The following is a 13,008-nucleotide window of genomic DNA, read 5'->3' as shown; positions in this document are numbered from 1 at the left end:
GCAGCCACTGAGGCTGACCTTCTACCCCATGAGTGTCCCAAGAGTGGAAAGCAGGGGCACCATTTGATACCTAAGGGAGAATGGTTTGCAGAAGTTAGATATATCCCAGCAAGCTGCCACAGGAGACTTTGTCACCACTTTTGCATCCCCTGCCCCAGAGGGTGGCATTTAGCTTTGGGAGTTCTGACATCCACAAGGTGCCAGGGCAGGACTGACTAAAAACTTCTTTTAGAGACAAAACTATTTCTAGGATGTGTTAATACTATGAATTTGGCAACTCTGAGAGGTCACTGCTACACAGCAGTCATGGAGACAAGCTTTATCTCCTCTTCTTACTCAGTCTTCTTAAATTCCTAAGTGGCTATGAAACTTGGAAACACGCTCAGAGCCTGCAGATTTCGGCGGTAGTATTCTTGTTCACATGTCCCTCTGAGAGAACTCATCACAGACATGGCGGTGAGCCCCCGCATAGCGTGAAGTTCACGGAGTGCAGAACAGTGCCTCTAATGATAACTTTAGAAGTTGTAAAATAAAACTGCATTTACTTTAATACGATGTGACTAGTTCAGATTTCATAGCAGCGAGCTGAACACATTAGACCACAGGGCAGAGGCCCATTTTGTGGTGAACTGCCGGAGTGATCCTCCCGTTTCTCAGGATTAAACTCAAGCCTTGTTCTATTAGTGTAAAGCTTGCCTCGTGCGGATTATACAGTTTGGAATTATTGTGCTCAACATATTGAACATATTTTATTCAACACGCAGCATTACAGTCAACATGTTTCCTCTTTAAAAAGAAAAAACACAGAAGGCTCTGTTCTATTTAAGCTGTCAGGATGTGACAAAATCTCAAAGGGAGCCGGCAAAGAAGCCGAAAAACATTAGAGACTTAAACTGTGGTTTTCATTTTTTAAATGTTTTGTTCAAAAGCAATAAATATTTAACCTGAGTGAATATCAGTGATCTGGACACACACAAATACACATGTTTGTCACTGTATAAATAATTTAACTTGATTCTGAGACATTTTGAGGCAGTGACCTCTAAGAAAATTTAAAACATACATGAGATCAAATAGTGGTGAAATGTTAAAATACAAATGTCCCCCCTTTTTTCCATTTTTCCACTTGAATTTCGCAATGGATAGTAAATGTCATTACAATTACATTTATTTTTAGTTTCAGAGATATACATGGAGGTATTATTCCTTCTAATTTAAATACCTTTCAAACCAAAATGCTCCCAATGCATATATTAAGTTTGTTCTAATTAATAGACATTCTAAAGAAAACCAAGGTTTCTCTGTTCTTGAAGTTTGATATTTAACTTTGAAAATTTTTTTTCTTTCTTTTCTTTTTTTTTGGCCATTTTAGCGGCAGTATGAGTAAGCTCCCAGATGGGCACAGAACTCCTCTGTTCCCATTTTGGCAGCTGTGGGGAATCTATATTATTGGTGTGCATTCTCTGAAAAAATTATTAAGAATATAGTAAGTGTATTCATTAAAATGTAAACTTTTAAGCACAAGAGCACCAAGCATCCTCTGTTAGCTGGGCTCGAAGCTGTTGGAAGCCAGGGGGACACTGAGGAGCTACCTGCACGGACTTTCCAACATTCGCAACCATCAGGAAGGAGCAGGGATGGATGGGCTATTAAAGCAGACCAGGATATTTGCTGGCTACAGAGAATATTTGTACAACTTTTCCATTTGTTTATGTATGAAAAATCTCCCCTGAAGAATAGCTCACATCCAGTCAGCACAGCTGTTACCGCTTTATTTGCCAGCGAGACACAAAAATGCAATTTGATGCATGTAAAAAAACACATCCCTTCTTCGTCAAGTGTTTAGATAATTCTTTATAAACAATATTAGAGGAGTGAATACTTTTGCTTCTTCCTGGATAAACCATATTAAAAAATTTTGTGCTTTCATTGGTACAGCTCTGAATGGACGTTTACAGTACTTAAAAATGGTGTATATAATCCCAATGGTACCTTCCGGTTGCAAAGCTATCACTTCTTAAGTCGAGTTGAGGCTTTTTAATTACCCTAGGCCAGGGGCCACAGTATGCACAGTGGGTTATGGTCTATGGAGGGATATCCTATCTGCTGACATCTTATCAAACGATAGCTTTGCTAACGATGCTTGGAGTGAGAGTTTCTGGAACCAAGAATGCTTTTCCTGAGAACCCTGTCACACTGAAAGGAGGCGGGATCAGGTGTTTAACCCTCTGGAGAGAGATGGGCAGATGGGAGGGGGGAAGACTTTGGTGTGAGAGATGACCTTTAAGCAGCAAAGACATGTTTTAAAACAATGCACTTATTGTAACACCATCTTTAAGTTATTGAGGGAAATCACATAATGTATCACAGAAAATTATTCTTTGCTCTATAGTCTAGCCGACTAGCTGTGAGGCTCGGGGTATGTGGTTCTAGGGGCCGCTCAGAGCACAGATGGGAGGTATGCCTAGTTGTATTTGCCAGGAATATGTTGCCTTCACCATTTGGGCACTTAAGGTTATTTTTATGTCCAGGGTCTCGCTGGAAATCCATGTCCAACCAAGAGAAGCAACCTTATTATGAAGAGCAGGCCCGGCTAAGCAAAATCCACTTAGAGAAGTACCCGAACTATAAATACAAACCTCGACCGAAACGCACCTGCATTGTTGATGGCAAAAAGCTCCGGATCGGGGAGTATAAGCAGCTGATGAGGTCTCGGAGACAGGAGATGAGGCAGTTCTTTACTGTGGGGTAAGTGTTCCTGAACGTAGCCACCTGGGCTTTCCCTTCCCAGCAAGAAACCGCAGCATGGCTACCCGGCAGCTTGTCTGGGATGGAGGTTAGGGGAGGGAGGAGGCTGTGACCTGTCCAAGGGGCTTGACTGTGGTCATCTTCACAGTGTCGCAGGCACACAGCCCTCAGCATGGCTCCTGCTCACATTCAGACCTGCGGCGGGTCACTCCCAACCCATCGCCCCTGTCATTGTCTCCCCAGCTAACCTAAGACGCTCGGTGCCCACACACAAAGTTCCTGGTAGAGTATCTGAGCAGACACATGGGGAGAGAAAATAAAAAATGAACGTAAGAAGTCCCCAGAAGCTTTCCAACTTCTCTGGGTGGTGCTTCTGACTCTAATCACAATAGTCTGCTTTTGTTGTGGGATCCACCACAAGATAATTGGCCTTGACATTGGTTAGAGGACCTCATTTCTGGCATAGTATCCAGAACTCCTGTTGCAGTAAATTATTCTGTGGTGGAAACAGTAACAATGTGGATTTTCTTGCTTAAATCAAAAACTAGACATGTTTTTGATATCTTCAAGTCTGATTTCATGTCATTTTGTTTAAAAATTAGGTAATAGATTTCTGGTATAAATTTCGACTTGGCTGACTGGCTGTCTGCATTCAGAAGAGGCCCCTGTAACCACAGTAGTCAGGATAAGTGGGGATGCAGATGCCTGTAGGTCCCAGCACAGCCAGACCCAGAAGCACAGGAGGGAGGGTGCGGGGGGCTTTCTGGAGGTACCAGCGAGGCAGCTGGAATCAGATTGGGAAGACACTTGGGAAAGAATTTGAGAGAGAAAAGTACAGTAAGTAAAGAGGAAGCTGTATTCACTGTTAACTGGACAGAGAATTGAGGAGCCGTGCGGTGCCAGGGAAATAAGAAGAAAAGAAAGACCTGGAAGGATAAGTAAAGAGCTAGTTAGTTTTGTTTTTTTTTAATTTCTTTATTGATTAAGGTGTTACATATGTGTCCTTATTCCCTTATTACCCCCCGTCCCATCCTCCCCACTCATGCCCTCACCCCCCTTTTGTCTGTGTCCATTGGTTAGGCTTATATGCATGCATACAAGTCCTTTGGTTGATCTCTCTCCCTTACCCCCACCCTCCCCTACCTTCCCTCTGAGAGCTAGTTAGTTTTTGTTTTAATATATTTTATTGATTTTTTTACAGAGAGTAAGGGAGAGGGATAGAGAGTCAGAAACATCGATGAGAGAGAAACATCAATTCAGCTGCCTCCTGCACACTCCCCACTGGGGATGCGCCCGCAACCAACGTACATTCCCTTGACCGGAATCAAACCTGGGACCCTTCAGTCTACAGGCTGATGCTCTATCCCCTGAGCCAAACCGGTCAGGGCTAGTTAGTTTTAAGGACACTCAAAAAATAACCCCAATGGAACAAAAAGTTGGTTTTAGAATCCTGTATTTAAAGCATAAAATGAATTTGAAATAGTAAACAGAGTAAAAATAACAACAGAAGAGCCAATGAAAGCAGTCTGGGCGTGAGTCTACAATGCGCTGGAGTGTTCTGGGAGGAGCATGGGCTTTGGAGTTGGTGAGATTCAAACACTCACTGTGCCACCCACTTGGGCAGTGATTTAACTTCTCTGACCTTTTGTTTTCTCATGTGTGAAATGAAACAAATAGTATGCTTGTTGAAAGGATTCAATGAGGCAGTGCTTTTAAAAGTACTTTATATAGTGCTTACTTAGTACAATATCAATAAAGGTGAATTTCTATCATCATTACTATTAAATATGGATTTACTATCACAGTAAAACTATACATTACATCACACTCGATAATCAATGAATTTCTTTCCACTGCAGAACCTTTTCCAGTAAAGAGGGGTTTAAGCCAACTGTGTTATGTCAGGATCCTAATCTAGTAACAGATGAAGACATGCAAGACAGGATTATCAGATTCTCCTATATTATAAATATTTGCATTTTTTATTTTTTTATTTTATTTTATTTTTTTAATATATTTTATTGATTTTTCACAGAGAGGAAGGGAGAGGGATAGAGAGTTAGAAACATCGATGAGAAAGAGACATCGATCAGCTGCCTCCTGCACACCCCCAACTGGGGATGTGCCCGCAACCAAGGTACATGCCCTTGACCGGAATCGAACCCGGGACCCCTCAGTCCCCAGGCCGACGCTCTAGCCACTGAGCCAAACTGGTCAGGGCAATGTTTGCATTTTTTAAAATCATGCTTTTAATGCCAAAAGTACAATGCGGTATTATTGATCTATTCACATGCTAACTAGAGGATTTATGAAAAATACCAATTCACAGTGGACTTTGGGAAGTATAGTCATATGCAACACAACACAAATTTAAGACCCTGTGATACCTGTTTTCTTTTAATCCTGTCTGTATCTCTGAGACTGTATATAATCTCTTTTGAACAGAGAAGCAAAAGTTTAAATTTGAGACCCTTTGTGATTCCCATACTTCTCTCAATCATGTCCCCTGTGTATCTAGCAATACATAACGGGACTCTTTCACCATCGTCTGGGAGGCTGTCAGACGATGACATTTTAGTTCCCTGGTACTTATTTGAAAATCTGAGATGCAGTAATTCTGCTTAATTTAGTTCCCTTTACCAAAGGGTACACTGAAACAGCTCTGGATCAGAATATCTGAACACATGACAATGCTTGTAAAATCACATGGTCCTCTAAATAAGAGAAAGATATGGAGGCGTCTAGCGGTCCTATGACTGCTGAAAGGGGAGAGAGAACAAAGGTTTAAATCCCTATCTCTGCCTGTGTTATGCCAAATGATTGAGGAATTGTCCTTACACCATTGCCTCAGAATAAGCCTGGGAGCCCTATTTTGCACAGTCATGAGTATGGCTGTGCTATTTGAGGAAGAGCTCCTGGAAGCTAGAGAAACTAAGATCGTTGGCTGTGGTGTGTGGAGCTTTGAATTTTAGAGAGTAGGGATCCTGATTTGGGTCGTGGGGGAGATTCTTTATGGAAGCATCATTTTAGCCTGGGGATGGGCTATAGATGTGCAAGCAATGACCAGTGGATATTGCATTCTTTAATCCTCAATGCTGAGTATTTTCTTCTGCCCTGCTTGGTCATACTTACTACATAAAGCCAGGTATTATTTCCACTTAAAGAACTGTATTCTCTTTTAGGTAGTTGTATTTGATAGGTTATTCACTCCCTGGGGTTCAGCTTTGGAAATTGGTCTTCATTAGATGTGACATTGTTACAAAAGGGAAAAACAAACAAGAAATTGAAACATTGCTATTGATTTATTGAGGGAATGGGTAAGATCAATATTTATTGCTGATTTTGAAAAAACATGCATAACTTTCAAGCCAATAAAATTTTGTTCAACGTGATCATGCATTTTACTAATGATACAACTACAAGGTCAGGGAGTTAGATTGTTTTTCCACTTAGCTGTTATGAAATAAATTTATTAATAATGTGAAATGGAGTAAAGTTAGCTCTCAGATTTAATGCCCTTGATTGACCAGGTTAAGTATCAGAATTTTGTAATAATTCTGATAAGAGTACTGTTATAGTTGAAATGATATAGGGTACATATAGCTACAATGCTGTCTTTTCCCAAAGAACTATGGCTAAATGTACCTCCATTTAAAAAGCATTCAGCCAGAACCGGTTTGGCTCAGTGGATAGAGCGTCAGCCTGCGGACTGAAGGGTCCCGGGTTCGATTCCGGTCAAGGGCATGTAACTTGGTTGCGGGCACATCCCCAGTAGGAGGTGTGCAAGAGGCAGCTGATCGATGTTTCTCTCTCATCGATGTTTCTGACTATCCCTCTTCCTTCCTCTCTGTAAAAAACCAATAAAATATATTTAAAAAAAAAATAAAAAGCATTCAATAATTTACCATGAACTAATAGAGGATTATGAAGATATTATAAGATATTCAATTTGGGGCTATTTTTGAATAATAATATTGGTAAATTATTGACTACTTATCACATACGATATACTATGCTCAGGGATTATACAGACCATTGCAAATACAACAGATTTATAAAATCCTCACAATGGGGTTGGAAAACTCCATGTTCAGAGATGTTCAATAATTTGTCCAAGGCCACACAGCTAGTAAATTGCAGAGTTAAGATTTAAACCAGGCATTTGTGAATGTGAAACATATGTCCTTTTCACTATTACACATACCTCGCAATTAGAGCCTACAAATTGTTTAGAGGTTGTATGTGTAGTGGTTAAGAACATCAATTCTGGAGCCAGACTATTCCAGCTCAAATACTAGATGAGCTTCTTCCTGGCAGAGTGTTCTTTATACCTCTGAACTCTCCACTTGCCAAACTTACTTAAACTCTCTGTATCTCAGTTTACCATATATAGAATGGAGATGACAGTTTTACCTACAACATGGGACCCTTCTGAAGACTGAATATCTAAAGTGCTTAGAATAGTCTCTGTCGGATAGTAAGCCCCAAATTAGAGAAAACATAATTATTTTAGAAAAATAATGCTATGTGCCAGGTATATATTTTATATTATAAAGAATTGCAGTCTACTGCCTTACGCTATATGCAATTTGAACATTTACCCTTTTGATCTTAATTCTAAAGAGGTCTAATCAAACCTATAAGAGACTTATAAATATAATTGATTAGCATAGACAAGCCATACTTATTTTCAGTATTGGCCTTCTGTAAAGAAAGCTGGATTAGAATAAGTAAGGTAGAAAGATTGCTTTTATTTCCATTCCTTTCTGTACTATCAACTATAGAGATGTATAATGTGCGGGTTTATCTCCTAATGAAACAGACTTGGTTGCCTTCATTTATAGATGCTGTAAAGGTCCGAAGGTTCAGCAAACAAGAGAGCTTTGCCAAAATAAATATGTAGTTCCTTTGCAACTGGCAAAGCTAGACTATACTCTAGAAATATTCCAGTGATTTGGAAACCATGCAACTATGCTGGATTTTATCAGGGTCAGCCTGGACTCTCTCAGGGTCAACTTATACTCATTACCTAGGCTAGGATGTGAGGGTTTTTAGCCATCTCTGCTCATATAAGTTGCATGAGCTGCATATGTATACTTTTACAAACATCTGCAACTTTGGTTTTGATGTGCACATTCATTATTTGTAAAGCCCAATACTTACCAGCTATTCCTGTTTGTGAAATCTGCAGTGTTTGAATTTTGACTTTGCAATTGATCTGTAAAGGAAGGAAAAATGCTTTTTAGGAAAGTAATTTCCAATAGACAAAGCTTGAGCATACTGGCTGGATTTTCCATTTTGCTAATTGATTAGTCAGTCAATTGGTAAGGGCCTATTTGAAGCTAGCTCTGTGCCAAGCACTGTACTGAATTGATATAATACATGAAGCATTAATTCTGTGAGCTTTCAGAGAATGCTATAGACAGATAAGCCAGACACACACATGAATAGATGAGCAAATAATAGTTGTTATACACACAAAAAATATGTATTGCATAGTGCTACACATAATGCATAATGAAATACAATTTTTTATAGAAATAGCAAGTACAGCTCAGAGGAGGAGAGATTACTATGCATTAGGGCCAACTATATGTCATCCTTGAGGAAGAGGGCTTGAGGTTTGGGTAGGGTCAGCCTGGTAGAAAGTAGGGATAAAGATTTATATTTAATGTGAAGGAGAATATGAACACATGGGAGGGGGGAATATGGAAATGTTCAATAATAAAGAAGGAAACTAGGAATTTTTCTGGCAGTAAGATAAGTAAAGACAAGTAACATAGATAGGTTAGAGCAATATTTTGGAAACCCTTGAAAGCTAGGCATCTTCAGCTATAAATAGCTATGTTCACATAATTTTTTAGTCTCTTTTTATAACGACAATGAGATAGAAAGACCATTGTGACAGATAGTTTATGATTTTGCAACCGTAGAATCAGTGGGAACTTGGAAGGGGTCTCAGAAGCCATATAGTTCAAGCAGCCAGCCATTGTAGGAATCCACTCTGAGTTATGCTCAAACTCTTTGGGACCAGAGAGCTCACCGCTTCCCAAGGGAACTAGTGTCTGTGGAATATCTCCTAATGCTAGAAAGTTCTTTTCTTTTACCTGAGTCTTAGTCTGCCTTTTGGCTACTTTGTAGGTTAGTTCTATTCCTTTTCTTTGTTCTCTTCTAGAACAAAACTTTTCCTTAGTTAGAAACACAATCATTCAAGCACCTAAAGATGGTTATATTCACATCTCTTCAGATCACCACCTTCTCTTCCATATATCTAGTCTCATTACATGTTATATTTTCTAAATTAGGTTAGCCAGTTTTTTTCATTTGTGTTCCCTCTCATTCACTAGCTAGTTCATTCATCCATTCATTCATTCATTCATTCATTCATTCCATGTATTCAGAAGATTTTTTATTGAGCACCTCCTAGGTTCCAGGTATTATCAGTGAAAATGCACATCCTCATGAAGCTTTCATTCTAGTGGGAGAAGTCAATCAATCAACAAGTGAATAAATAAATAACAGATAGTAATACGAATCGTAGAACAAGGTAAAGTAGGAAAAGGGGTAGGGTGTTTCAAAGGGTAGAGTGCAATGTTAGTCAGAGTGGCTACAGCAAACCTCACTGAGAAGATAAAACTTGAACAAAGACCTGAGGAGGTGAGGGAGCAAGCTGTGTAGATATCTGAAAGAAGAACTGGACAGAGACAGCGGCAGATGTGAAGGTCTTGAGGAAAGGCTGTGATTGGCTTGTTTAGGGAATAAAGAGGCCAGAGTGATAGGAGCTGAATGAATAGGTGAGAAGAAGAATAGATGTAATAGGGGCCCAAATTGTGAGAGGACTTTTTTGGCCATTGTGAAGATTTATATTCAGAAGAGTACTATGATCTGACTCAGGCTTTAAAAAGATCACTCTATATACTGCATTTAGTGTCTGAAGGGACATGGCTTGAAATGGCCAGGCTCTTACAACAAACCAGATTAGAGTTGATGGTGGCTTGGACCAGGTTTGTAGGGGTGAAGGTGGCAAGAAGTAGAGAGATTCTGGATATATTACTGAGAGTGAACCAATAGGATTTGCTGATGAGTTGCATACAGGTTTGAGAGAAATATGATGACCAAGAATTGGCCTGAGGAAGCAGAAAGCTGAAGTAATCATTAACAAAGATCAAAAAGGCCACAAAATCAGGTATTTGGGAGAATGATCAGGAATTTAGTTTTATACCTATAAGGTTGAGATGGCATTTTGATATCCAATAATAATAATAATAATAATAATAATAATAATAATAGGTTTTAGATATAAAACACTGGCATTTAGGAATATAGTGCTTACCATAGATATAAATTTGAGAGTTGTCAGCACACATAATGTTTAAAGCTACAGAATTGCACAAGATCACCAAGAAAGTGAATTTAGATAGAGAAGAGAAGAGGTTTGAGGATTGAGTCCTTGAGTACATCAGTGCTTAGATGTCAGCAAGATGAGGAGGATGCATCAAAGATTAGACGGAGCAGCTAATAAGATAAGAAGAAGACTGGGAGGGTAGTCTTGGAAGACAAGTGAATAAAGTATTTCAGCAAATAGAAAAGTGATTCACTGTATCATATGCTGCTCATGGCATAAGTAAAGTAAGGTGACTTTTGAATTTAACAGTGTGATTGTTGGCAGTGTGACCTTTTCAAGCTCTGTCTCAGTGGAGCATTGGGAGTGATAAAAGTGGCTTTAAGAGAGAATTGAGTAGAAGAAATGGAGAGAGTGAATATACACAGTCTTTTAAAGAGTTATGCTTAAAAGGGGATTAGGGAAACAGAGTAGTAGCTGAAAGGGGATGTCAGTCAAGAAATAGTGTTTGGGTTTTTTGTTTGTTTGTTTTAAAGCAGGGGAGATTATGGCATGTTTACATGCTAATAGGAACGATCCAGGAAAGGTGGAAAATTGATAATGCAGATGGGAGAGACAGCTGCTGGAAAGAGGTCCCTAGAGCAAGAGCAGATAGATTCATGCACAAGCACATTGTATTATGAATTGATCCAAAATACAGAAAGGCATGCAGAGAATTAGGGGCATAGACAGAGGTAGCGGATAATGTGTTGATGGGAGTTTGTGAAAAGTTCCTTCTGATTACTTCTAATTTTCCCATGAAATGGTAAGCTAAATCAACTGAGAGTAGGGATGGGGAGGAGAAGTTGAGAAGGTATGAAATCATTATCTAGCAGGGTAGAAGAAAGAGTGCAAGATGATGGTTGAACGGCACCGGAGGTCAAGTTCATGCTCATGAACTTAGAGACTAGTAAGCATGGCAGTGTGCTTTCCCAGCCAAGTTGCGCTGAGTGGCGTAGTCACAGAGTTGGCTGAGAGTGAAAGTTTTGCCAGGTAAGCATGTAGAAAGTATCTGTGAAAGAGAGACTAATTACAGCATTTATATTGGGTAAAGAATAAATAAATATCAAATAGTAATAAGTATGTTGAGGACACAGTGGGAGGGAGGGACAATGAGCACTGATTGAAGGATCAAGAAATTGTAGATCCTTGTGGGGTGGGAGAATTGTTGCACTGGGGAGTAGAGGAAGAAACTGGAAAGATGTGGTGGTCAGAGAGTGGGATGTTTAAAATTGAGGTCAAGGAGAGGTTGTAGTTGGAAATGACAAAGTCTGCTGTATGACATGAGAGTGAGCAACTGATACAGGGAGGGGGCCAGACCCTCAGAGTATAGATAAGTTCAAGAAACTGAGACAGCAATGTGTCAGAATGATCATCTGTGTGGAGAGTAAGTCATCAAGAATTAGGCAAGAGTAACGTTGGAGAGGGCCACAGTGAGCCAAGACCTAATATCTGTAAGGAATGAGGGGCAATGGCCAGGCGGAAAGTAGACAGGTCAGTGGGTGACATTGTCTAGTATCACTCAACCACTCAAGCTTTTGAATATTATATACATTTTGCTCCAGAAAATAAGCTGTACAGGTGTTTTATTTGTCTGTTGATTTGTCTTTAGTGACCCATTACCAACTTAATGTCCAAATACTGATAAATGTGTGAAACCCACTTAAAATAATTCGATTCTGATTCAAATTGCTGAGTATTTTTCTGGTAGTGTGAACTTGCCTTTCTTGCCCCACACTCGATATCCAGGAGAGCATTCGTGACATAGGAAGCGTTCGCCTCCTGGCTGTGGGATTTGTGTGGCCTTGCACAAGCAACTTAAACTCTCTGAAACTTAACTGGTTACTTCATCTGTGAAAGAGGGCTAATTGTGAAAGCATTTAAGCATGGTCCCCAGCATATCATAGGAGTTCAATTCAAATTTTATTTAGCAGAGCTAAAATATCATAGGAGTTCAATTCAAATTTTATTTAGCAGAGCTAAAATTTGATATTTTGAGTTAAAAACACGGCAGAAAATGACCACCTAGTCTTGGTGAAAAGAAAATGTCCTTTATGAAAGTGAAGCGTGCTATCCGCTAGCTCATGTATGGTATGTAGTGTGTTTACAGATTAGCCCTCCAGATTGGGAATTCTGTAAAATGGGTTTACTGTCGCAGCAAAAGGTTTTTCTCTATATTCTTTATATGATTAAGGAAAAATTATTTGTATTGCAATTATCAAATTCAGTAAAATGTTTAATGAGGCATTCACTGCCTTGGGCAGGTTAGCATAACAGTAAATTTGCGTTAATTTGCCCAAAACTTAAGAAGCAAAGTGTACTGTTTTTAGAATGTGGTTCTTTAAGGGGGAAATCAGTATTTTATGAGATGTTTCTAAACATAGATTTAGATTTCGCTATCATCTTCTCCTTCAGGCATTTTAAAAATTACCATGAGCATCACAGAGAGTAGATCAATAACAGGTGCTTAGTGTCCACGGGATAACAACAGGATCGATAGGAATTGGGAATTTTTATGATACAGAAGCATGGTGCCTTGTATACGTATAAAGGAAAGAGTGATGGAATCCAAGTTAGGCGACCTCAGTTCGTAGGACTCTGCTGGTAGGCCTTGTTTTCTCCATCTGAAAAGTGAGCATAATAGTACCTCATGGGCTGCCATGGTAATTGAATGAGGTAGTAGATGAGAACAGATATTATCCTATCTCATAAAAGAGTAATATGCAGATTGACCATCACTCCAACACACAAGATGGCTGCCCCCATGTGGTCAAAGATCTTGCCCCCATGTGGACACAAGATGGCCACCACAAGATGGCCAGCAGGGGAGGGCAGTTGTGGACGATCAGGCCAGCAGGGAGGGCAGTTGGGAGGGACCA

At 39.7% G+C, this 13,008-nt stretch overlaps 1 protein-coding gene across 1 annotated transcript in view; it reads left to right on the top strand.

Moving 5' to 3' along the window:
• SOX6 (SRY-box transcription factor 6) overlaps window positions 1-13,008 on the top strand; it is a 386,487-nt gene that overhangs the window by 367,809 nt on the left and 5,670 nt on the right. Inside the window, exon 15 of the mRNA XM_080642731.1 lies at window positions 2,532-2,748. Within this exon, the coding sequence (XP_080498857.1) occupies window positions 2,532-2,748 (217 nt within the window). The remainder of the gene's footprint in view (window positions 1-2,531; window positions 2,749-13,008) is intronic.

This window comes from Plecotus auritus, assembly GCF_963455305.1.
Source record: "Plecotus auritus genome assembly, chromosome: 9".
NCBI classification, from domain to species: domain Eukaryota; kingdom Metazoa; phylum Chordata; class Mammalia; order Chiroptera; family Vespertilionidae; genus Plecotus; species Plecotus auritus.
This window is presented reverse-complemented; position numbering and strand designations above follow the sequence as displayed.